This window comes from Corvus brachyrhynchos, unplaced genomic scaffold (genome assembly GCF_000691975.1).
Source record: "Corvus brachyrhynchos isolate BGI_N302 unplaced genomic scaffold, ASM69197v1 scaffold43, whole genome shotgun sequence".
Taxonomy (NCBI): domain Eukaryota; kingdom Metazoa; phylum Chordata; class Aves; order Passeriformes; family Corvidae; genus Corvus; species Corvus brachyrhynchos.
In genome coordinates this window covers 1093776-1121477 of record NW_008237353.1, presented here as the reverse complement: position 1 = coordinate 1121477, position 27702 = coordinate 1093776, and the positions used below count along the sequence as shown (strand labels likewise).

At 39.2% G+C, this 27702-nt stretch overlaps 1 protein-coding gene across 2 annotated transcripts in view; it reads right to left on the bottom strand.

Moving 5' to 3' along the window:
- Nucleotides 1-27702, bottom strand: part of PHACTR1 (phosphatase and actin regulator 1) — a 145745-nt gene that overhangs the window by 74083 nt on the left and 43960 nt on the right. The window contains exon 1 of one of the 2 annotated variants that reach the window (XM_008630884.2): nucleotides 1872-2007. The exons of the other annotated variant lie outside the window; for it this stretch is intronic. Coding sequence (XP_008629106.1) covers nucleotides 1872-1938 — 67 coding nt within the window. The 5' untranslated portion in view covers nucleotides 1939-2007. Of the gene's footprint in view, nucleotides 1-1871; nucleotides 2008-27702 lie in introns of those variants that run through there. 2 annotated transcript variants of the gene reach the window in all.

Genomic DNA, 27702 nt, shown 5'->3' with positions numbered 1-27702 from the left:
CCTGTCTGTGCAAGATGCCTCTTGGCATGGAAGGTGCTACCATAATCAAATAAAGCGTTCTGCTAGGAAATGCTAAAGGTCTGTTGCTTTCTTGAAGGATTAGAGGTTACCTAACAGGAATTACAAAGAAAATGTTACTTTCACTTAAGGTTCTCAGTGAGATATATTCTTTATTAGAATTACTCTCAGATTATTACACTGCTGAAGGAAATAATGCTTTTGCTCTACACATCTTGCCTTGTTCATACCCTTGTATCATCATAGCTATTTGATTACTGCTGCTATTCTTGTGTATTACCACTTTCTTCTCTGCCCTACCTCTTTCTTTCCATATCAGCTTTGTAAAGGTGAAAATTACTATAAAGAGGAAGTAATTTCTTTCTTTCAAATACCTCCAGACAACTTAGTATCTGCTTCACAAGATGACACAGAAGTTTACAAACTACATCATTATTTGATCAATAGAAAAAACTGTAGTGCTTTAGTAGCAATACAAGGGGAATCTCCCCAAGCTTCAACATGGATGGCAGTCAGACTTCACAGAAAAGATTGTTCCTGGGGATGCCTTTAGGTGTATGTAGGGATGGTTCAGAAGGTGGCTACATGTGGGTTGTGAGGCAGGGATAAAGGAGGTCACACCTGGGACAGAGGTGTGACTGAAGGCTGTCTTCCGAGTTAGCTGAGGCACTGATTGCTTGGTGTGACAGCCTGGACCACGCCTTGCTGGCTGCACGTCCGATCTGAGTCATACTATGAAACGTGGACTACACAAAGCAGTGAGAAGGGCAAACCTATTGCCAGGAGTTATTTTTATTCTGAAGTTGTGTCTAGGATGATTTCTAAGCCAGCAGGTCATAGTGAGAGCACACTACAACACGCAACTGGTAGAAACCGTAAAATTTAATGATAAGCACCTTTTTGCTGTTACTGTATGTTTTTCACTTAAAAAAATTACCAGCCTGGGTTAGTAAATTTTTAAATTCCTAATAAGCTAGAGTAAAAAGTAGGTAGCAGATTTAAATGCTCCTGAATTTATGAAGTATACTTCCAATATCTGTGAAAGTTTCTAACTTCCATTATTTCTACCAGATTTTGTACTGCTATTGTCAAAACCTTTTAGATTTCTAATTATTTAGGCTATTATTTAAGCATATACGTAAGTTCTACTGTGATTAGGAGGTAACATTCTTATGTTTTTATATAATTTGTTGAATTAATTGCCTTAGTTATTTACAAGGAAAGCAGCAAAACAAATAAAAGCTGCACTCAAAGACTGACATATATGTAATAGATGTCAACTATGTATTGTGTTACCAGTGTAAAACAATTATGATTGTAAAACAGTGGCATTTTGCGTAAGACATTACAAACTCAACAATACCAACTCAACAAATTAATTATCCCGAACAAGGAATTATTATCTCTTCTGAGCTGTTTCAAGGGAAAGTACATTGCTTTGTGCTCATCAGGATCTAAAACCTTTAAATGTTTCCCTTTTCCGCAACAGTTAATCCCAAAGTGACTCAACCAGACAATGGCAACACACAGAGGCACGAACCCACTACATTTCTCCACAGTCTGGATGCTTTGCTCTTTTGTAGTCAGTGACTACTGCCTATTGCTGTCATTTTTATTTCTATTGCTTTACATTTCTGATTAGTTTTCATTTTCATTTGTGAAGTAACTATCACATGTATCCAACAGAGAGGGCCAGACCATGTCAAAGTCAAGAGAAGTGTTTAGAGATCCTAGTTGGCACAGTCTTGCAATTCAGAACTCTATTCCTGGTTCCTGGTGTTACAATTATGTAACATCTGGCCATAAAACTATATGGGATGTCAATTTACTGTTGTGAAAAGAAGAACACTTACCTTTATCAAAAATTTCTTTCAGCACGCCTCGTTTTATAAGCTCCTCTCTGCTTTGCCTCATTGACATTTTTCTTTCCAAAGCTGTAAGCAAAGGATAAGGGTAAATATAAATAGAAAAGAAGGGAAATTATTGTTTTAAAAGGCTCCATGCCTTTTAAAGGCATTTAAAAAAATGCTCTTTCTCCTCTTCAAGTCAGTGGCAGTTTAGCATCTCGAAATAAAGGCTACTGGCAGTCCAGAGAATCTGTCTGCTGCTGTAGTGTGGCTGTTATTGACAGAAACGGTGATAGACTGATTTGAGGGCATGTCTGCACACCCATTGCTTGATTTTGACACATGAGCCAAGCATTTCTGACTTCTGTGGAGAATTAGAGACAGCAAAGTTGGAGAAAAAGGAACTTAGTGCAGAAGCTGGAGAGGGAAGGGTAAGAAAGAAGGCAACACAAAGGTTCAAACCAAGGAAAGATGTGGCCAAGAACATGGCCACGGACTGTATCCAGGCTGTGGAAGAGAATGGAAGCCAAGGCTTCTTTGCCACTTCCTCCAGTGAGGGCAGATCAAGGTGTTTGGGACATTGCAAAAATGAGCTGTTTAATAGAGCCTTCTCTTCCCTGGAGTGGTGTTTTCTCCTAAAGAAATGTAAAGGAGGGAAACTCCAAGAAAGCCACTGCAATTTACACCAGATCTGAACAGCTCGAATTCTGTATTGGCTGCTTGGAGACCGTGGTCACTGAGGCAGCAAAACGACAGATAGAAAATACATGTTTCTTTAGTGCAGGAGTAATTAAAACAATGTCCAATTAACCAAAACGCCACAAAGGACATGCACGCAGGCAAAGATCTGAAAGCCAGCAAGCCAGGGGCATATGAAGGGATGTGAAGGAGTGGCTGTGACTGCACCCGCTCTGTGAGAAACATGCCTGTGCCTGCCAAAATAGAGGCACAGTCAAGGGCAAATCGCTTCTGCCATATGCTCCTCTATCAGACCCAGCACAGATGCACGCACACACAGATGAACTGAGACTTAGCATCCTCAGCCTGCCCAAGGCAGATTTAAAGCAAAAGAAGCTTGGAAACCCTCCCTCCTTCCTTGAAAACAGGAGGGTGCAACCTTTCTTGGTACTGCTCTGTGTTGACTGTTCTCACAGGGACACATATATCTGGTGAATTAGCCATGCCTACACCGGCACACTGCGCTCATTGCAACTTACTTGCTGCCAGATACTTAGGGCTCAGTATGAACAAGGCCAGCTCTGCTTCACTCTTCTCCATAGGATAAATTTAGGCTTCCCTGCTTTTGAAATCAGTTTTGAACACATATTCTTTGGGACAAAGATGACCAGTATGTACAGCCAGAAGCTCATTAAAAACCCTGGTCTCCCCAGGGAGAGACACACTGTCTGAACTTCAGCATGGATCAGAATTAAGGCAGGTCCCTTTGCTGAAGCACAAGGCCCCATTAACCATTAACCAGCCACATGATGCAGTTTGATTTTGGAGGTTGTTAACATAATAGCCATAGCATTTTCCAGAGTGCCTTAAACCCATCTGAAGAAGAGCTTTAGGCACCTCAACTGACTTTCAATGAAACACTGATTTCGAAGTTTCTAATATGCTTTTGAAAAAAAAGGCCCAACAATCAAACTCTGGAGTCACACTGCAGACTTCTCCCCAAGCTGCCTTTTCCCTGTGCTGAGGGGTTCTTGTTCTGGTACATTTAAAGCAGTTAAAGCTTTTTCCTTTTCCTCCTTAAGAATAGCTGCCCTCGGACCTTCCAAAAAAAGCCAGAATAAGATGCAGCTAATTCCTGAGCCTTCTCCCACTAAAGAAATTGTTAAAACTCTGAGTTTAAAGAACAATTTGGTGGCACCCAGCACCTTTTCCAATAGGTCTCAAAAAGTGTAATTTTCTGTTAGAATATGCAGCAAACTGAACTTGCTCTTCAGCAAACTGAACTTGCTCTTCAGTGGGAAACCAAGCTGGGACAATCAGCAGCAAAGCAGCAGTTTCTGCATATAGACAGCAGCACTAACCCCAGAACAAAAGCACAAGCAAATTCTATTTCTCTACTTGACCATAGTGAGCTAAGTAACTGATCCACATCTTACAAATTCACTGGCATCCGCCTGGGTGCACTGACTCACCCTCCTGCTCAGTCAAGAGCTGGTTATGCAAGGTAGCAGCATCACTACTGACTTCATGGCTAGGAGGTCCCACCACATTATCATAGTACTGGTAAGAAACACAGTAATTTTGCAGACTAGAGTTAAGGCTTTTGGGGAATCAGGTGTTAAAAAGGGCTACTAGGACATTTAGAAGAAGTGCAGGAGTGTCTCTTCCAAACCAGTAGCTGAGGAAGACCCTCCAGCAGTGACCAAGATTTCTCAAAGTAGTGAACTATTTTTGCAGTTGCAGAATTTCAAAGATAGAATATCTTTGGATATATTTGGAAGACTGAATATAGGCTTTTCAGATACTCCCTATTGTAATCTGCTTGTGCTCAAGAATGAAAAACCCACAACCCTCAAGCTGAAGCTCAGACAAAATAAATTTTTTCAGTTTCTAAATCCTTTCTAAGTAGGTACAGGACTTACAGTATTAATTATTTTCCTACTAAGCCAGTTTAATTAATAAGATATTTAGAGGAAGGGCATGCTGGGCTAAGAGCAGCACTGAATGATAATAACAGATGTTATACTAAAACTATGGAACATACTGCCTTTCTTTAATACAATTCTTCTTCCCAAACAAGTGTCGTACATTTAAGAGCATAACCTGCTATGCTACTGCTGATCAGATGGGAAAAAATACAAGCACTTAGATGCAGAACTCATTAGGATCTAACAGCCTGAACTATGAAATGCTGTTCTTGGGCTGGATTTCTCCAGCAAAGATTGCTAGTTCTTTTATGAAGGGTTTTTCTTTTCAAGCAGAAAGCTGGTATAAAATAAATTCATTCACTCTCCACTGAGAAGGAATCCATTCACAGCAGAGGATAAATATAAACCTTTGAATTAATCCTTGATTCATGAGAACTGTGTCAATTCTGTGATGGGAAAAAATGAAATATAATTAATATTTAAGAAAAGATGTATTACTTCATTAGTGATTTTCCTAGGTGATTAACCTCATTTTTTTTCATTTGTACAACCTTCCAGGAGATTAGAAATAAGCATTAAGCCCTCTTTATGGGATCTACTTATGCCAGAAACTAGTTACTGTAACAAATTCATCCACTCTCCAAGAAACTCTCGGTTACTAGTTTATAGAAATGAGCCTATGTGTATCTTATGGTAGAAGTGTACAGATTTTGCCAGTGTGCTATGCAGTACTCTGTTTCTTTTATGCTTTGATGAAGAAACAGTGGGAAATGTTTTTATTAATGTTTCTGAGCTGGTATTTTTGAACTTGTCCCTCAGGAGCAGCACCCCTCTGCTGTTGAAGCAGAGTTTTTCTCTGTGGCAGACCCATTAAGATCAGTAAAGCCTTGACAGGGTCAGGAGGAGTTCCTGCCCCTCCATTCTGGAAATCAAACACAGTTTTGTCTTTATTCCTTTAATAGGCTGCTGTGCTCCGTGATGGCAGCGGTTGTGGGCTGCTCCTCCAGCTGCGAAGGCGAAGCTCGCCGCTGCCTCTGTGCCAAGCGCTTCTGCTGCTCCACTAACCAGCCAAAGAGGAATTTATGCAGTCAGGAAAGACAACCTTTCTGTCCTCCCATCCTTTCCTCCAGGACAAAAACATCTCAGATGAACTATTCCAACCTGCATCTATATGAAACAATAATAAATTAATAATAAATATTATTATACAACATAATAATAAACTGTCCTCTTTTGCAGCAATTGTCATGCTGCTGCTTAAACCAAGGGACGGACTGAATAAACAAGTCCTGCCCTTTTCATCTGACAACTGAAACTAAATCCCAGTCTGTGCTGGCCAGTTGGATCTTAAACTTACTTTTTTTCTGATGTTGTCCTTGGCCTTTGTCTTAAAAATCACTGGGGGATGGTTTCCATGAATTCTTCCTTTCAAAGGCCACTATAATTTCCATGATGATTTTAGAAAGCAAAGGTTGCTAAAGGAAGAAGCTGAGAGCAGAAGCTTTCTGGTGCATCAATTATACTTGCTTTCAGTAGGAATCTGCTTTGCTAATAATTCAGATCTGAATAATTAGAAACAAGCAAACCAATTGCTTTGCACAGTGTTTAGATAAACAACCATCAATATTTTCTTTAGATTTATAAGGAAGAAGAGATTTTCAAATGTGATGGATTATGTATTAAAAAATGTTACATCGTCTTGAAATTTTCCCAACTATGTAGGCTTTCTTAGAAATCAAATGGAGCAGGATTCAGCTGATACAAATTATTACAGTGTGGGCTTCTGCCTCTCAGTTGGCCTCCTTATATATTAAGAACAAGTCTTGGGCATGATTAACCTCAGACTAATGTAAGAATCTAAACAAGGCCGAACCGCACCTTGGAAGTGCCTGTGAGGCTTCACTGACTGTAAAGGAATCTAAGATAAAGATGCATAAAAATAAGGCTGAATATACTCCTGAAATCAAAATTGATTGAAGAGAGTAGTTTTAAGAAAAGAAACGCTGCTGTAGATGAAAGTCTTAGACATAGCTGAGGAAAATGTAGATGTGCCAGCTCACAGAGAGCTCCATTAATTTTGGGATTGTTTTAATAGCTGTGGCATGACACCCAGCACTGCTGCTGTGAGCTTGGGGTATGACCAATGCCAAAACATAGCTTGGTTGAAATAACTGTATTGCTTTGCTCATTGCTAAATATGAATTTTGCTTGGCTTCAAACATGCATATGTCTCTTGAAGCCTGAGGAAAGTAAAAATATTCCAACAGGTTTCTGAATCTTTGAGATTTAAAGTTCTTTACAGAAGTTCTGAGTATCTCTAATACTGGGTTTTCCTGCAGCAGTACTATCTACAAAATCTAATTCAGACAGATTACTACCTAGACAGGATCAGGACCCTGTTTTTGTATGTGTCTACCCATGACATTCCTTGTTCTGACTCTAGCCTAGCACTGCCATTCTATGAGATAACATAGTCTTCTTCTGAACATCAGAAGGAGAAAAATAAGCTGGCAGAAAAGGTTAAGCTTGATTCTAAAAAGTGTATAGAAATACCTCTCCAAATCAGCTGACCAAATAAACCACCTTCAGTATATGAATCACTTGGAAAACTTCTGTGGCATGTGCTACAAGACAAACTAATAACGCAGAAAAACCCCACAGCATTGATGCCACACTAATGCATAACTCGAAACACTCTTTTTAAGTGAACCAGGATCATCATTATAGAGGTGGAAAAGTGAGGCACAGACAAGCTGAAACAACTTGGCGTGTCACCTGCTACACCAGTAGCAAAGCATTAACAGCACCTGTTTTGCGACCAGGGGCCAACACTGTAGGCTAGGAAACGACCCTTCTAGACTTAAAATTTGTTACTGTAATCAAGGCCAATGAAATAACAGGAAAAAGAGGCAAAAGAAAAAATAAACCACTCCTTCCCCCCCCCCCCCCCCGCCCCCTCCCAGTGATTTATTTTATTTCATTTCCAGTCTTGCAAGTACAACTGGATTTATTTTAGATTATGACTATGTAAAAGCATAGAGAAGATGGTGTCAGGGCATCCTGCTTCCACTCAAATTCGGACCAGCTCAAGACAATGATCCATTTCCAGTTAGCAGCACTGGACTGGGAGCATGATAAATCTTCACTTGTGACAGGTAAGCCTTTGAAATAACACAGTAAAAATATACACATTCCTTTAAGAGTGCAGGTAAAATTTCTAGTTACTAATCAGAAGAGTTTAGGAGGTATAACAGTTGGCTCACCTGGTAACTGCAGATAAAAATTCAATCATCTCTTCCTTACTGATTGAGACAGAAAGTAAAACTGGGGAAGAAGTGAAAGCAGCCTTAAGAAAACTCTAGACTTGTACTGACCATTACTACACTAAACTGCCAGAGGACAGACTTGGGAGAAAAGTGGATGCAAAGTCAAATCAGCAAACACAGAATTGCAGAACCTAATCAAAACACTGCAAACCACACTAAGTAAGATCACAATACAGTAACACAATTCAGAAATATAGCATACAACCAGAAATTCAGCAAACACAAGGAAAAGCAAAAATTATATCTGAACAACTCTACCATGATAATTTTTAATTCCTTCTGTACTAAAGAAATCCAAAAACAGATGGACTGTATTTTTTTTCATACAGAAGGACTGAAAAACATCAGTCAAAGAAGGTGTCTTCCCAGGGAAAGGACGTCACTTCAATAGATCCAAAGAAACCCAACATAATGGATTTCACAGGGAAAGCCAAGAGAGCCTGGCAGAAAATGAATGCATGAAAATAGGAGATAAAACAAGATATCTTGACAAACGTAACAAAAGCTGTGTGTTTGAAAAAAAGCCCTAAGAAAGTGGATTTGAAAAGAAAACAAGATTGTAGACACCTTACGAAAAATGTTACCACCCACAGCTGCCCAGCTAATAAACAGCAAAACAGAACTCCACTGTGTTGGTGAACTGTGATAATCTATCAATAGGATTTTGGAAAGACTCGCATTTTTATACCTTTTATACATAACTGCTTTACTAGTCACACTTGAGAAGTTAGGGAGACTCTCAGAAAGCCAACCAGAAGAGAGAAAAAATGAAGAAAATGCATTTCTTTTGTTCTTCCCTCTGAATTGCTGCACAGTGTTTTCATTAATTCCTAGGTAATACTAGGTCAAGAACCGGCAAGCTGAGCCACCAACAGGTATTGCTTTCCACAGCTTCATGAAAAAGGAGATTCTGTATCTTAATTAAAGAAATTTGCAACAAGGTAACAGCATATCTTAACGTACACCTGCTCTGCAAATACAGTGTGACTGCAGAGTGAAAAGCCATAACTTGGCACTTGCAGACTTCTCAATTTAGGCATCAAGAACAGTAGCGAGGAATTAGAAGGCTTTAATCCAAGCAAGAAATCTGGCAGACTAGAATAGCCCCTGCTTAAGTCCATACTGGTACCAGCACCCTACGTATGCTGTAGTTATGTTAAAGGTAAATTGACCATAGTGATTACCACGGTTCTTACTGCAATGAGGTTATGTCCTAAGCACCAGCAGAAGGCAACTGATGCAATCCTTATGGTAGGAGATCCATTTACATTTTCCCAAATGATGGCTTCCCCAGTGGGTGTCCATGTAACAATGTGTGCAGAAGGTGTAGTATCAAAGGAACACTAAGAATATGGGTTCCACACATCAAACCTTTGCAACCGGACAAGGTGAGTGATACCATCTGAAAAAAATACGTGGGAACATCAGCAGCAGTTGTACATCCCAAGGAACTTTTTCCAAGTGACTCAACTTGCTTTAGGTACCTTGCAGTCTCAGATTTCTGTACGTACAACAGACAAAAACTGTGCTAAAAGCAAATGGGTGAAGAGCTGGGTGAGATACCTGCAAGGTGTTTCCTTTACATCTGAAGAGATGGTTCCCAGAACGATGATACTGCAGCAGGGATACTGCAGTGTCATCTGTAACAGCAGAAATACCTATTTGCAATATTCTGCAGCATAATAGTTCAAGGGACCTTCCTCAAAGCAAAAACCATGGTGCGCATTACTTGAGTAAGATAACGACTCCTGTGACTCTCTGGAGAGTTCTCTCCATAACAGAGTTTACACACGGCATAGAACTACCCAGGCAAGCTGCTGCTTTTGGATTTGCTCCTCATCCAACAACCCTTCCAGATGGCAAAATACAGAGCACAGTTTACATAAAGATGTCTAGCAGATGTCAGGAAACTGGATTCTTCAGAGTAACTTTTAAAGGTGAAGGTGTCAGCTTTCCTGGGTGGAAAAATTTTGAGACAAAACCAAAACAGCGGCAGGCTGATGATAAGAAAGCCAAAAGAATGCTTGGATAGACCACCTGGAGATGACAACCAAGCTACTGGCCAGTATTTGGTCCCCTCGTTTGCCAGCTGGGGGGATCACCTCGCTGACAGAAAAGAGACCTGTACTTGGTAAGACAAGCAGCACAACTCTTCCTATAGCAACAGCCAACTGCTGTGTAGTTTTACAGCTTGAGTTTACCTTACACCTGTAACTTTACAAACATGTATTGCCTGGTACCCACTGCCAGACAGATGTGTAAATCCAGTGTTTTACTCCCTAATAACATTCTATTTTGGCTACACTGAAAAAAGCCTGCTCTGCTGGATGCTCCTATTTCACCAGAAAGGGATTTAAATATATTTAAAATATATCTGCACATTACTCAAACACTGTTGAAGTAAATTACAGTTTTCCACTTACACTGGAATAATTAGTATACCATAGCCTCCCAAACTGACACAGGAAATAGATGGGGACTTGTTTATCTGTGTCCACATGTACCTCTACTAAAAATAAATGAGACAAAGCACAGCTTGTGACTAAGAAATACCTACTTAAATCTGAAGTTGGCTTAGCACCATTTTGAGAGAGATGTTATGAATATTTCATATACTTCTCAGAAACCATCACTACTGTTGTACACCCAGAAAATCTTGACTAAGCACACACAAATTAAAAATGCATTTGTTATTGGAATGAACTGGCATCAACCCTTCAACACAGACCTCTGTTAGGAGCCAAACAGGAAATAATTCATTTAATCCTTGATTATAGGAATGACTGAATCACAAAGCAACAAACACTTCCTCCAAAATAAGAAGATTCTTGAATTGCAGCTGTCACACCATCCAGCAATTATATTTGGATGATATTTCCAGCCTGTGCAATGGCACTAGCTGGCTGGTACATAATGCTGAAAAAAACCCCAAAGTGTCTTTAACGCCAGCGCCTTATCTCCCAAAATAGTGCAGTCTGCTTTCTGGCTTGGTAGCTGATAACAGTTCAAGTAAAGGCCCACCATGCAATTTCAGCATGTTTTACACATTCAGAGTCCTGGTTTAACATTTTTTTTTTGCTTCTTTGGGGTGAAAAGATAACATTCCCAGATGGAGGGAAACTTTCCATTATACACGGCAGTCCTCTGGAATCAACAGACTGAAAAAGGACCAGACTGTGATTTCAGTTACAGTAACATGAATGCAGAACAGCTTCATGAGAATTTGGCATGCAACATCCTGCTTGTAGTATGAATTATTCCATTATTTCAATAGGAGATATCTTTAGAAAAAACCACCAATGATGACATTGTTTTATGCTCCTCTCCAGCAAATGTTGAAGATATTTGAGGAAATAAGGCATCTTTACTCTTATGTTATCTTAGTGCTTTTTGTGTGTGTGTGCAAAAACACAGTACTGATGCTTGTCTGGGATGGGGAGACAGAGATGAAGATACAAAACATGTTTAGATGGTAACAGTTTTGAAATGAATTACTGATATAAGAAGCAAATTTGAAAAAGAAGGCAAGAAGGACAGTGAAGTGAAGGAGATATGATAATAGTCTGGACATTTCTTACAGTGTAATCACATTATAAATGTAGATAATATTGTCAGCCTCATATCTCAGTATTCAAGCATAAGTATCCCTGCTTTCCAGAACCTAATAAATTTTCTTTGTTCATTGTGTAGAAAACCAAACAGAAAATTCATAGAATCATAGATGATCTAAGGTTGCAATGGTACTGAAGGATGAAGGCCATGGTAAACAAGCCAAATATCTTTCACAGCAGTGCTAATCCTGAAGAGCTTCAGCAGAATTGCAGAGTGAAACTCTTCTTTACAAGGAGCTGTGGAAGTCTAAGTGAAGTGTCACTTGGAGAGCTTTTTAAAGAAATCAATAAAATGGAGAGAAGCAAGCTGCCAAGACCAGACAGCTTTTTTCCTAGAGTTCCTCAGGAAATCAAATATGAACACTGAGTGACATGTAACCTTGATAAGATAGAAAAGTGGGAGATGGCAAATAGAAGGTCGCTATTCTTTAGAGTCTGGAAGTCATCTGGGAATTACAGACCAGTGAGAAGCCTGGTTCCCATACCACCAGTCTAGCAACAGTTACACAGAATAAAGCTAGAAACTGGGAGACCTAGAACAGAAGAGAGATGAGAGAAGAATCATCCTGGGTTTGAGGTGGGAAATTCATAGAAGTCAATGAATAAGGATGCTTGTTCCAAGTTGGAGTCTTCAGAGTTCCAAAACTCCTACGTTAAGGTCATTGGAAGAATTAAAATTGCATTAGATGCTCTAGTGGAATAACAACATGTAGAAATCAAAAAGGAATGCCTCATACATAAGCAGAGGGATGTAGCACTACTCACTGTCTTCTTCAAAAAACACAGTTTAGAAAGGTTGACAATAGGGAGATGACAAAATTTGCTGACTGCGGTCTAAAATAAGGCTGACTGCAAAGAGCTACAAAAGTTCTTATGATATTAAATGATGTGTGACAAAATTCAACATTGATAAGAGCAAAAAAGACATTTGGGAAAAAGCAGCCCTAACTCTACACACTGAACAGCTATATTAGTCATTCCCACTCAGAAGACAGTGCTTGGAAACTCTGCAGAGAATTATTTGAAAACATCGTCCTAATGCTCTAGGCAGTAAAAAAAGGCAACAGAAATCTGAAATTACTAGGAAATAAATACAGCCCCTTTGTGCTAGTGCAATAGTCTACAGCTAACCCAAATCTGGGTACTCATCTCCAAAAGGATACATCAGAACTAAAAAAGTTACGAAAAAATGAAAAAAGCATGACTAAAGGAATGGGGTATCTTCCAGAGAAATAAAGAATAATAGCAGAACTGCATTTTTTTCATCATCTCTTCTTTTATAGCAAGGTCCTGGTTCCCCTGATATTCACAAAAATACATGGTAACTGTCATCTAGGCTGTGCACTGCATAAACCAGACCATTCCGCTGGAGGAAAATCAAGGCACAACACAGGACAACATCAGTACACATATTCTACACACCCTCTGGTGGGAGCTACACCAGATGGGGCTTCCTTGGCCTGGCACAGTCTTTCAGAGAATCCCCACAGCCCTCGCATGCTTCCAGACCCAGAGATCGAGGGGAAACCCATGCCATAAGGGCTTTTGCCTTCTGGATGCATGAAGTGGCCTTTGGCAGCGGTGTGAGCTCCTGCCCTCACGCAGTGTGGTCATGACCTGTTGCTCCAGGTTGGGGCCATTACCAACACAGAGAGATGCACCACCTGCCCCCGGCACCACAGGCCACGCTGCAGCAAGCACTGCTGCAGCAAGGACAGAAGTCAGCGGGGAACACAACAGAGGTCTGTAACACCATGAACAGTCATTCACTCATTCATGAAAGGCCAAAGATAAAGAGCACCCAACAAAAATGGTCAGGGTGCAACTGAAAAAAAGGTGCTTTTGTGTACAGTGTCTTTTTTCATTGTGGAACTGTCTGCAAGAGATATCTATTAAGGCTAAATTTGGCTCCAACAACACAAAGGATAAATCCACATGGCTTGATTTGGATGCAGCTTTTAGCTAATGAATTTCTGAGTGCTGCAATCTGATTTCTTAAGTCAGGAGTCAGATAAATAGATGCTTACCCTGATTCTTCCATGTCACATAACCACTGAGTACAAGAAAAGATACTGAACTACCATGAGTAGTTTGAGCCACTGTGTCTGTCCTGGAGTATATTTATTTTTAAAACATGTGTTTAATGAATCAGGAGAAAACACCCTCGATCCCAACACACAAACTGTTCAATTATCTAATTGTAAGGAAACGTGCAAAGGCAGCTGATTTGCCTTTGAAAGAAACTTGAATTTTATCTCCTTACCATGCATGTCAGGGGATTTTTCTTGCATGATTAAATCAGACCTGTTAAGTAATACAGGGTTCAACATACTGACATCTAAAATTACAAAACTGGATTCAGGTTTCACGGCCTGTGTAGCGCTGGTTGCAAAAGTAGCTTACTAGCTAGTGTGTCATGTGGGCTTAGAACCCTTTTACAACATTGGCTTCAGGAATTTTCACTCATTAATTTCAGAGAATAGTAAGACTTTTTTATTTTACTTTGTTTCTTTCAGTTCTAGGAATTACAAGAGCGTGTGCTGTATTTCATGTTGGACAAATCTTAATTATTATTAATTGCTTTCTGGCAATGCAGTACGTGGAGTGACAGTGGAATGTGAACCTGAAATCTGAAATTCTTCCCAGTGTTGGGCTATGACCTGACTGCAGATGGTTTTTTAACAGAGAATAAGGTCGACTTGTTCTGCAGACTTTGACAAATACTTCATAAAAGAACCACAGAAATACTGCAAATAACTGCTCCGTGGCAATTACACATTGGATCAAAGGTGACACTACCTAGAAGTATTTTTCTGAAGATTATCAAAATGCCATGATGTTGTTATAAATGCCTTAATTAAAATATTACTGCTGTAGTTTCAAATTTCAGATATAAGTGAAGAAAAAAATAACCATTTAGTGATTAACTCTACCTAAATATTCTTCTGTTCCAACTTTATCTTGGCCTTTTTTTACATCTGTAAGGTTTGGATGATTTATTTTTGTGAAATTTCACCTCTTTCTATTGCATAATAGCAATAGATGTCAGTCTATTTCTACCATCATAATTAGTTGCTGTGGAGATGGCTGAAATACCATGAATTATTATAATTGCAAATGAGGAATAAGCAGCAGGAAAAGATGACATTGATAATGTGCAAATACTGCAAGGTTCCTTGAAACTAGTTGACTACAAGATATTTTAATTTGCCATAGTAATGAGGAGGCTTACAGAATAAGGGGGTGGTGTACATTTCAAATGAATACACTGTGAAGAAACATGACAGTTACATATGATGGCATCTTAAATTTAGCTTAATGCTAAACCAAAATTATCATACAACCCACACATCTTATGATTTTGTTACATATAGTTGTGCTTAAGGCCTATAGAAAAGCCATTTGTGCTATTCACCTTTATTACTATGAGGCAAAAAAACCACAGCAGTAATCCATAAAATCAGTAGGTGTTATCCTGAACTAATCTTCTTTGGCAGATAAATGAAGGAGAAACAGGTGTTCAAGTATCTGCATGAAAAGCAGCTAGAATGATCCCTTTGACATCGTTCTTTAAAAGGCAGGAATCATGCTCTATCTTCCACTGGAGACTAATGAACCTCTCGCAGGGAGAAAGGACTAAGTAGACAAAAATAAAATTCCCGATGTAATTTTTTATAGCAGAAGTCCTTTACATTGTGTTGTCTTTTGTTGCAGGGCTGCCTGGCAGTCCAATCTCACCTCAGAGCTGCATTAAGTGACTGAGTGTAATGATGCTGCCTTCATACAGACACTGTGTGCACTACCAAAATGACAGCATTATCAAATCTTCGCCTTTTCTGCCTCAGTAGCACGAAGTAATTGCCCTGAATTGAAAAAAAAATCCCCAAATTACACTTTTATGAAGAAACAAACTTTTAAAAGCTTGACTGAGCTAAATATTGAGTTAAATACTCTCTTACATGTTGCGGTTCAAAGCTAAGTTGTTGCGTTCTGAAATATGAAGGGGAAGTGAGAAGCAGTTCTCTGTAAAACAAGATTTCTTACCCTTTCTGAGTACAGCTGAGTGACTGATATCAGAAATATATTCCCAAGATTTCCCTGCCATTATTTGGATAGCTTTTTAAAAACCAAACAAGTCTCCTGGCATCTTATGAAGATGATAAAGACAACTTATGTGGGCTGACCTAGAGATGGTTGAGCTCCACAATATCAGTGTATTTTTACTGATTGAGCAACCAAACAGCAAGTGTTTTTGGTATCAACAAAACTCCTCAGTTCAAAGACATTGGAATGGATTCTGTAAAGGTGAACCAGTACATTCCATTCTGACCCACCCTATGTTTAGAGAGGAGTTCTCATCAGCCTCTTAACAAGGCAAAATCTGAAACACGCTCCTCTGCTGTCTTATCCATCTATTGCACCTTTTCAAGGCACTGTTGCTGACACAACAGTCTGATAATTAGGCTAATTTGATGTGAAACCTCTTGCTTTTAAACTCAGCAGTTAATTAAACTGCTTAAAATTATAATTAAATAAAATTAAATTAAAAAAATTAATTAAATAAAATTAAAATAAATATAAATCTGAAAATGCATCTGGTTTGGAAATCCTCTTCTCTGTGTTGGTCAAACTAAAGACTGCACATCTCCCATCCTCTCATAAAGGCTGGGTAGGATGTGCAGCGCCTACTTTTTACTTCTACATGGCAAATAAAACCATGACACACAGCTGCATATTGCAGTATTAGGCATCAATACAGATCTGAGGGATGTGCTAGTAACACTGAGAAAAGAACAAGTTCTACCCAGCACTTTTTATACATCCAATTCAACTGAGAATTATAAGCCTCCTACTGTTACATGTAAGAAAAATGCAAGAAGAAAAGACAAGAGGCAATGGACAAGTTGCAGCAAAGGAAATTCTGATCAGATACAAGCAAAGTAAGTCCTCACACTAAGTGTAGTCAAACGCTGAAACTGGTCTTCCAGAGCCTTCATGTCTGTCCCTTGTAATATCTGAAAGGTGATTGAGAAACCTACAGAAGCTCCAGAGATGGCCCTGCTTTCAGCAAGGTTTGCCCAGATGTGCTCCAGATATCTTCCAGTCTGTATCAGTCCATCATTTCCACTGAACAAAGACTGCAAGTGCTGTTGCATGCAGAGTCATGGCACACTGGTGGATCATTCTGATAGCACGGACTGCTGTTGGATGTAGTGTGACACCAGCAGGTCCCACTGCTTTGGCACTAAAGGGACAAAAGCCTTAAAAGCTGCACTGCTATCCTTGTGTTTCTTTGCGTACAAACAAAACCCCATCACTTCGCTCCAACTGAAATGAACTCAAGCTATGCTTCTTTTCAAGTCTGAGCCTCTCCTGTACTGCAGCCATACTGCAGAACACCATATGCATCCCAAAGGCATCACACCACAGATTCCTCTTGTCCTTTCAGCATCCCTGTTGAACACAGTAGTGACAATCTGGTGTACCCTGCTCTATAAGAACTCCAAGTTAGTAATCTTAGAGCAGAATACGCATAATGTTTAGAAAGAAGAATATCTTTAATCTCAGTTATTGCAAGTTTAATTAGGTTTAAGCCTGATTTTTGAGTATGAGATTCAAGCTACTATTCTAACAATAAATCCAGAGAAAAGTAGAAAATCAAAAAGATTTTTTTTTCCCCACCTGGAATTCAGATGACGTTACAGTGGTTTTGAAGGCTGCATCTAAGAAAGCTGAGGGCTAAACATGGTGGAGGAGATGAATGTATGAAAACCACTGTGTAGTTACTGCCTGGGCTTTTTTTGTAGGCATCTCTTGTGTGCTGTTTGAAAAGCAAAACCCTGCAGGACTTACAATCTGCTTAGCATTATCTTACATATTTTGGACCTCAAATAGCCTTTTTTATGTTGTTTGTTAGACCTCAAGGAGGAGTCAGGAAGGTGTGTCTGCTAATCACAGAACTGTAGAATGGTTTGGGTTGGAAGGGACCTTAAAGATCATCCAGTTCCAACTCCCCTGACATGGGCAGGGACAGCTTCCACCAGACCAGGTTGCTCAAAGCCCCAAGTACTATTGAAGGAAAATATTCAGGCAGCACTATACATGGACATGCTCAAAACAGGCTTAGTGTCTTGGCAAAGGACAGAAGATAAATAAATAATTATGATTTTATATTTGCAGAAAATTATTTAATGACTCTGCATTTATTTAGCCAATTGATAGATATGGATATCCCAGCTGGCTTCCCACCATCTCAACATATTATAGTGAGTTCTGACTTTCTTTCAAGAGTAAAAATAAAGGCCTGACTTAGGTAACTAATTACTACAATCACAGAACCAAATCCCACTCTCATTACCTTTTTTAATCTTAGATGAAATTATTCACTAGAGTTCACGTGCTTACTGCAGATATAAATTGATACAGCAGGGTGCCCATATTTTTGCATTACTTAATTTACTCTAAACAATAGTGTAAGTTGACAGTTTAAAAAATAATTTCAAGAACAAGAATCTTTTCTTAAATAAAAAAAAAAATCAATTTCTGTTGCCTGCCCTATTTGAATTTTTTCTTAGTACATAAAAAGTTCTGAAAAGAGATAGAGGCAATCAATAGCTTCATACTGCTGTTTTCATTCCATCTCAGAAATATTAGCTAAAAAGGTGCTTGCTTAGCTCTGGTTTTGTTAATGACCTTTTAAGGGATTGAAATTATATTTCTTGTGTAATGTAGCTGGACTTTGTAAATTTGCTCTCTTTCTTATGAGTTAATCATATATGTTTGATTGATGCTAGGAAAACCAAACTTTTGCACAAATTTGGGAAACATTTTTTTGCCACTCATTTCTAGAGAGGACAGAAGCTGAGATACTCAGAGTAACTATCTTCTGGAGCAGATAAAAATTGGCAGCTTCTACATGCATGAGAAAACACAAATATAAATGCATAATAACCTCCATCTTCCTTATAAATGTAAGAAAATAGAAACAGAAGTGCTCCTTCCATTGAAGGTCACTTTTACCAAAGATCAGACACCAGAGCTGAAAGGAAAAATGTATGATGCATTTGATTTCCCACATTCTTTATAAAGAAGAGGCAATTTTTTTTTTCAAGTGACTTTTTGATTGTGTTCTGCTCCATCCCTTTCTTTGGGCCTGACAGGCCGCAAGAAGAGCAATCACAGTAACACAAGCATTAGGTACAGGCTCTGACAACCACATCAAACTTAAAAAAAAAAAAAAATCAATTGACACATTAAAATTGCTTTTGGTATTATATCTTTCATCAGAAGGACAGTAATACGTCCTGAGCCAATATAAACAGATTACTCAGCCACCTCTGAAGTGCAGCCAGTACTGGGGTGGGAAGCAATAATTGTGATGTGCTAGCAAACACAGCACTGCGACTCTCGAGGGAAAGAAAAAACCCATCATCAGTTAAAATTTCAGGGGCGAAGAACAAATGGGGAAGGCTGAAATAATTGCCCCAGGTGGAACTAAATCCAAAGGCTAAGTAAGTGTTCTTGTTTCTGAGGAAATTTCTAAGTTGTCTTCACTGACTGAAGTAGTTCCTAAAGCCTGCATTCCTCTGAATCAATCCTTAGGAGAATGATTTTCCTTAGTTCATAGTTTAACTTAGAGAATACAGTGGATTCTGTAGGCAGTCCCTAACACTTTCCAGAGCTCTGCTGGTTTCCCTAGAAAGAATGTAAATCCCAAGGGACAAAGAAACATGAAGAACCTAACCTTCACTATGCAGTAAGAGTAAAACCTTTCAGAGAAGCACAGACCCTGCATTATAATATCCCTGTGCTGAAGTAGGAGACCATGCTCCTCTTCCCTATGGCTTGGACCTGAACAAAACTGATCTACAGTGGACACGTACACTGATAGCAGCTGCAAAGGAAGTTTTTACACCAATGATGTGCAAAGGCAAGTGTACAGAACAGATACCAGAAGCTGGGAAAAAAAGAAGACCAGTTCTGGCTTAGATATTTTTAAGAGCTTTTTAAAACAAAAGCTGTATATTAATTTTGATAGAGAAAAGATGAGCAAAGCCTGTCTGGTGAAATACTGATTATTTATGAATTTGCCCTTGACAGAATTCATCAGCTTACCATGCTTGGAAAGCAAATATCTTGATAACATAAGAAAGTTTTCCAGCTTTTCCCAAAGTGTGTGTGTAGGAAAATATGATAAGAATTCAGCTTTCTAGAAACTATGAATAAATAAATATATAAATATGGGAATTTTCCTTCTGGCCAATTTTGCTAGTAGACTATTTTGCTTTGCATACTGCTGTAGTCCTTTAAATGTATCCTCATATTCACATGGAACTGTGTGCTGTAGCTTTACTCAAAGTGAGTAATGAAGAGCACCAGCATCAGCAGGAGCTCATTGACTGTAGGCTAATTTTTTGTAAGAGAAACATGAGTTTGCTTATTTTGCATGGTGCGAAAGGAATATGAAAGAGTTGCTCATTAACTTAATCACAAAGATATGGCATAGGGCCAGCTTTTCTTATACCACCAAAACTGGCAGACTTTTAACCACACTTCTACAGTGGAGAGGTGATGTTTTCCTCAGTATCACAGTAGTTATGTGGCTTTAAAAAAAAAATTAGAATTATTTCAACATTTTGCTGAAGAATACTTCCTCAAGCCAGTTTTTATGAATAAAATAAAATACTCCCTTTAAACTGTAAAATCCTGCAGCTTTGGAATCTGACAAGAGGAGGAGTCTGTCTTAAAGGCTAATTGTATCCAAACAACATTATCAAATCCCAGGTGAGCTAGGATCTTCTTACCAGGAAGACCACACCCATGAAGAATCATTGTTTCTTCTCTCTTTGCTCAATTTGTATTTTTTTTCAGGAAAATGTTCCTTTCTCATTCTTTGATTCTTTTCCTGTCGTTCAGTCCCTGAAAACATGCAGTAACTACATACAGGCTGACTGGAGAAGAGGGGAGGAAATTGCCTTGCCAGGCTGATAAAAGTAGTTGCTTATTAGCTTTGGTAAATCTGGGCTTGAGTACTCATTTTTTTTCCCTGACTCCCCAGTTTTTGTAAAGTTCCATGGGGTTATTTTGCAGGACTCATAAATTACAGCACAACCCAATTCTCTTACTCTGTGAGGTGCTGTGCTGTAATTAATAAATCATTTGAATTTCAACAGCAGCTTCTGTCAAGGAAGATCAAAGATCCCAAATATTAGAGAAGTGTGTTAACATCCTCTCTCCCTCATACTATTCCTATGGGAAATCTAAGGCAAACTCCACATCTGTGCTTGATCCACAGATGAAGCTCCCTCACTTCAGCAGCTAATGTCAGAGGATGGAGAAGCCTGCCCTCCTACCCCATAGATCTTGTAGGATGGAGCATCATTGCTCTCTGCCCCACAGATCTTGTAGCAATAAGCACCAGGATGACTGCACAATACGTCTGCCCCCCACAAAGCCCTCTGTTCCTTAAAAAGTGGGAATACAACTCGTATTTTTACTACTACTCTCAGCTGATAATTTGAGATGTGATTCCCATAATTTCCAGTGGATGAAGGAAATATTTGTACTGGTGGAGTGGTTACCATCATTATCTGATCACTTTGTTGGCTGGATCCATAAAGCTGGCCAATAACTCAAAAAACAATAGGACCTACATCTCCAACCAAACTAGTTCCATATACCCCCCAGAAACAATGGGTTTGCAGGAGTAACTCTTTTGAAATGAAAGCACTGTTTCATTTGAAATTATTGAACTTTGGTAAGTAAAAATATCAGGCTCACTCTGAAAATATTACAAATGCTATCTCTAAATGTACAAGGAAAACATAAATCTTGCTGGAAAAACTGAAACACGATGTTTTTCACATGAGTACTCATTTAAGGGAGGAAAATAAGCCTTTAGCCTTAATAAGTTCTGTTGCAGCTAGCTGAAAACGATCATCTTCCCTACAGACTTTAACATTTGTGATGACTTTGCTTTCTCCAGTAGAATTTAAATGAGGAAGAAATGGCTTCAACATAAATAAATAAAAAGTTTAAAATGTCTAAGAAGCTCTTATCATCAAAGACAGTTGATTTAAGAAATACCTTAGCAAGCCTCTTTTTAATTAGAAATATTAACCTTTCTGCTTGGAAATAAGCAAGCATCTTATAGCAATACCCTCAGATAGGTTTGTGATGAGAGGTTCACTTAAGAGGAACCCATTTTAAATGAGACAAGAGATAAGGTACTGTCCTAATATGAATTGCTTTCCTTTAAGATTACATTGCCTTCATCTAACATTTTTATTTAAAAAGACCCTGTCACGTATCTCTGTCTGAGTATGAATGCTCAGGGCAAATGCTCCCACAGTGTAATTTACCACTGAATTTAAGGAACCGAATAATGACAGATTTTATTAGTCCAGCAGAACAACCTTTAGATGGGTTTAGTTATCTGAACTCTGTTCATCAAGGACATTTTGTAAGTGGTAGAAGGTCAAACTCCTTAAAGGCAACCTCCTTTCACTGGGAAAAAAGCACTCATTATTTCCCTGTCTGTAGCAGTATTACTGGGGTTGTTAACAGAAATACTCTGAAGCATTATAACCATGTTCAACTGGACCAGGATCCAAGTCCACCAAGACAAAAATAACTCAGCCCAGCTTTCACCTGATGTCACCCACGATTTTTTTTCACTTAGAAACAGCAGACCTTGCTGATTATTAGCTACAGCCCCTTGCCTTGCTTTAGTACCTACTAACGAAAATATCTTAAGCTTCTTCTAAACTTAAACCCATGCTATTTTGAATAAATTTATTATTATCCTTCCTGACAGAATGAAGGCACACAGTTTACATCAACACAACTGTTGCAATCCCTTTTTCTGTTGAAGCAAAAGAATTCAGGAAAACAGAATGTTTTGAAATCCAGAGAGAACGTTTCCCAAAAATCTTACCAAAACAATCTCTGGGACAGAGACATTTAAGGGCTCTGGAACTTGTTTTCACATTTTCATTATAAATGCCATCTTTTTGTTAAACACCATAGCATTTATCTTCTGGACTGAGCTGTGTATATCTGCACTAAAGTTTGGACAACAGGGAAAGGGCACTAAAGAGAACAAAAAGAACATGAAACTTTGTCAGCCAGGTTGAGCCTGTCCTAAGTTTTATACTACCTTTATATGAAGATGCTCCTTTTGCCTTTTCAGTGCTGGCTGGTGCCTGCTTGAGCACATCTGTTCACCTGTGTCCTCCTCTCTAGACTTTTACACTTTATGGGTGAGGATGAAAAAACTAACGTGTGTTCATTGCCTGTAGGAGGTCACAGACCTGATTTTGCTCCAGGACATTGTTGAGGGACAGGCACAGAGAGGAAAGAAGTGACTAAATCTTACATGGTTGCGTTGGTGGAGCAAATAAACCCTAATAATCTTCTCCATGTCCCACATCAGGAATCTGCTGCTAAGAAAGTGGAGATAAGCTCTGTCCCATATTCTTGAGGGTCTCAGAGAAGTACTTGGAAGATGAACAGTGCTGATTACAACAAAGCTCGGCAAAATACTGTTGTCTCCGCAACTGGATCATGATGGCCTGGTACCTGGAGCTGTAAGTTTGAATCTCCAATGCTTGCACTGGGAATTTACACTCTGCAGCCCTGAAAAGGCTAGTAAATTTGCTTATTAGCAACCTAACATCATTATCTGAGTAGAAATGTATTTCAACATAAAGCACAATGCACTGGTGATCATGCCCATTGGGATGACTGATCATGGATTTGATGATTTACTAGAAACACCACTAGACTTACACTTTTTCAGATGTTTTCCACGGTTCTTGAGGAAAACAGGACTAAATAGGGATGAAAGGGAGGTAGCTGCTGACAAAGCTACTTTAGAGGCAAGAGGTACTTTTATGAGACTGTACATATACGTGAGACCCCCCTCCCATCTTGGTATGCCCTCCTGAAACAATCTGTCTTTAAAATGTGACAAACAGCTAAGCAAGCATTACATAAAAGATGTTGGCAGACTGCTTTTTTTTTTTCCCCTGTAAACTTTTGCCACATAATATTAAATACAATTATAAAGCATTCTCCAGATTAAATGTTAAAGAGGTCTAATGCTCCATCTTTTACTTCTGGCAATGAAGAGCTTTATCTAATTAAAGCCTTGAGCTGAATGTGTCTGCTGGTTCTAATCCTCAGCAGTTTTATTGTTAAGTTATGCAATCCTAATTAAAGATAATTTTAGACAACAGGAAATTTTAATGAGAGAAAAATATACACAGTGTCCTTGTGGGCCTATTTAAGAATTATTTTTAAGGTTTATTTTTAGCCAATCGTTTTCCATATATAAGCTACAACTACATTCCCTCAGAGAAATCTCTCCTTTTAATATTTGCTATTGTAGTGCTGTCACTGTGCGTTTGCAGTTTGAATGCTACTACCTAAAATCAAGACTCACTTCAGTGCTGTTCAGTACATTAAAATACAGTGATGTAACCCACAGCCTGAGCTTCTTGATTCTAGAGTTCAACTGAAAAGGTCTTAATTTTCAAAAAGTATAAAATATCTACAGAGTCTTATAACATTCTCCGATAAGCCATCTCACAAAATATGAGTGCTCAAAAACACTGTTTCAGAAAACCTAAACCACAACACTCCAGAGAAAATACATTTCAGTTTTATTTTTAGGAAGTGAAGAAAAATGTCATGGAATTTCATCCAAAGCTAGCTCTCAACACCATGCTCTCCTTGTGAGGTGCTGCAGAGACACTAATTTTGGTAAGAGTGACAGAATTATTGTAACTGTCAGGGAAACACTTTAGTCCCCTTAGGGCACTCAAGAAGACCTAGCTCTTCGCCTGCAATGATCTAAGACCACAGCCAGAACAGAACCAGGGGAAATGAAGCAGAAGATATATAATTTCTCTTCCAGTATACCATCTTTTTATTTATAAACTAAACAGGATTTCAAAAAAAGAGTACTGACGAAAGTTGAGCTTGATGTTATTATTCTGTGAATGACAATCACAGTTGGAGATAGGGATCTACCAAAAGAGATTCTAGATGGCTGCAGCAGGGAATAAGGGGGAAATATTTGCCTAATTTTATTGTCCACTGTGGTGAGTGCATTATTGCCCAGAAAAGTAGCTGCAGGGGCTGTGTCCAGCCCTTTGAATTTGTAATACAAGCGTTACTGGCCTTAAGGGGGTGAAAGTTCTCTAAGAAGACAAAACTGTCCTCTTGAATGCACTTTGCCCTTCTACAGATGCATGGCAAAAACTGTCTGCTAAGAGCACACCTAAAGCAGTCAAGTTTGCTGCTCTCTAAACTTAGCCCGCATGCAGATTATCATATTCCTATCAGCCTACACCTCTGAGTACTGGGGGCTCAGCTGTGAGAGACACCAATTCAGGATGTGCCTCCAAGGCACAGGCACAGAGGGATGACCCAGCTGCATGCCCTGATCCAGGCTGGCACTCCCCTGCTGCTGCTGGTTTAATGCCTTTGGCAGCACGGGAGTGGTGAGGGTTGCAGGCATTTTTGTGGACAAAGGAGGAAAGGGAGGAAGAAACTGCTTGAGGAAGTGTGCATAAATGAAGAGGAGAAAGCAAGAAAGAGCAAGAGCCAAAGGGAAATTCATGGTCCAATTTGAAACGATGAGGCAATACGCAGTTAACTCACTCGCCTGCACAAGACCCTGTCCAACACATTATTCTGCTCTAAGCTCACACAAAGGTTTCACAGGAAACCTCTAACCTTGCACAGGCTTTTAATGTAATTTTTAAAAGCCAGCTAGGTTTAATATGAAATGAAGGAAAAGCTTTCTCAGGTTAGATTCAGTGACATGAACAGGTCTTTCTGTGTACAAATTTCTAATCCTAATATGTCTGCATTTTACATTAAGGAAGAGCACACATCACTGCCGTGCTGTGGATTCCCTGAAGAGCTGATGAATAAAGCAACAGAAATTGGTGAGATGCCTACAGTAAATAATTCGTGTGCCTTCCTGGTTCCCTAGTCAGGCAGATAAGAAATCTGAGCTATTACACTGGAAGAAGTAAGGCATTTCAAAACACTATTTTTTTTTACCCTGTATTTCCACAAGTAACATCCTTGTAGGTGTTCTGTCACAACCAATGGCAATAATATTAATGCTCTTTTTAGAGGAAGGAAAGCCTCAAGTTATAGTAAACATAACTTATCTGTTTAATACTCTAAAAAAAGAAGTTCCAATTTATTTTTCTGCTTTTTGTCTTTGACCTGGTCACCTTCTTTATACCTTGTTGCCAACTTCAGGATGTGGGAGGCAATTGCCTGGCTTGAATTTGAAGTAAAAAATAAAATTGTAGACTAATTCTTGTCAGATGCTAGACAAGAATTGACTCTAAAAATCTGAAAGTCAAGTCTATTTTATATGGCAAACATATTGAACAGTGGGATTTCTCTCATCACAGGTTTTAATTTATCTCTGGTGTCACCTTTTGCGACTCCCATTTTATTATACTCTTATGGGAACACAGCAAATAAAAGTTTTCTCTTTGTAAGACTTAGCAGGCATATGACAAGATAGAGGTGGGTTACAGATAATTGTCTGTCTGCATTTAATCGCATTACAGCTACCTTAATGATAGAGAATAGACTCCTTACAGTCTATATATATATATATATATATATATATATATATATATATATATATCTCCTTACAGCCTATGCTATACAAATAGAATACTAGGCTGTTACATGAAATCTGCTTGACCTTTCATATGCCTTACTAATAAAACGAGGCTGGGGGAAGTTATCCAAGGTTTTTGCTGACAGAGTTCCCCAAGCCTGCGTGCTTCTCTCTCCTTCTGTGTAGGGCTCGAGCACTGAATATAGTCATGTCAAATATTTTAGCCTTAACTCATTTTATACTCATATTTTGACATAAATTTTCAGTTAAAAAAAAATCTCCATTTAAATTAGTTACAAATAGGACCAAGTAGAAATAGCTTTTGATTAAACAGGCATGTTCTCACACTTCGTATAGCCAGCTGTCTATAGCTAGCTTCTCTGCCAGCCATGGAGAGGACCTTGGGCCTTCAAAGATTTGTTCAGTGCCTGAGAAACTTCACCAGCATTTAACCAGTTTCAACAGAGGCTGACCAGGTTTTGCCTTTTTGACAAAGGAGGTCACACAGCTGTTTTCAGTTCCAGGGCATGTTGAAATGACTGGGTGAAGGCCTACATTAATGTTCAGGGCAGCAAGGCTGAGGGGCAAGGTTTACTGAACAAGTCCTGAAAGGTCTGGAAGGCTAAGGTGACTGCTGGGGATGAAGGTCTTGTTTTGCAGAGAGGCATGGTGATCTCCAAGCATGCACAGAACATGACACTGGGAGCAGCACAGGAGCAGCCCCAGGATGACATCCCACTGAACACCACTATGGCAAAGCCCCGGCCTGCCTCAGGCAGGCTGCACGTGTGGAGAGCTGCAGAAATGAAGAGCCATTCTGCACTGCACGGCAGATTGGCAGCAGAGCTCAGAGCATAACGTGGTTTTCTGATTCCCAGCCCAGCTGCTTAGTCATCACTCTGACTTTAATCAACTTCAGAAAGTCCCACCCCTTGCTGCAATTTCTGCCAAAACTGAACTTCTGCTACAAATTTAATCAGTTGTGTAAGTGTGGCAAAAAGCCTTTGGAGTAGACAGTGCAAACTCCGCAGAAAGAAAAGGAAACGACTGGTGAAAGAGCCCTCTTACTGTTTTGTGGGGGTGTTGGTAGCACCTACTGAGCAGAGCCCAGCCTGGGAGCAAATAAATACGCTTTAGATCATCACCTTAACCTTATACATGAGAACAACTGAGCTCAGCTGAAGAGGAAGATCTCAGACAACACAGGAGGTGTCCTGACTACCCTCAATTTGCCTCTAGCAGGGTTCCAACACTGGCTTTGACTGCTCTTCTTGTCTACTGCTCTCCTGGGCTCCCTTTAGAACTAGCAGTATTAATGACTAGTGTAGCTACCTGAGGGAGATTTCCTTTCTGAATTTCATCTACACAAAATTTATCCAGCTAAGATGAATGGTTTCTCAAGAGCTATATTCTGTACTGAGCATTTCTTAAATACAGAAAGCTGAACACTTATCATGCACTGCCTAGATAAAACCTGCAAAAGCAAATGAATCTTGAAAATGGAAATAAAAGTATCTCCAGTGATTTAGAAAGTCTTGCTTGTCACTGTTATTTCTACAGCTCACATATATTTCCTACATATTCAAACAGAGCAAACAAAATAAGCACACTGATTTTTTAATACATTTATTGAAG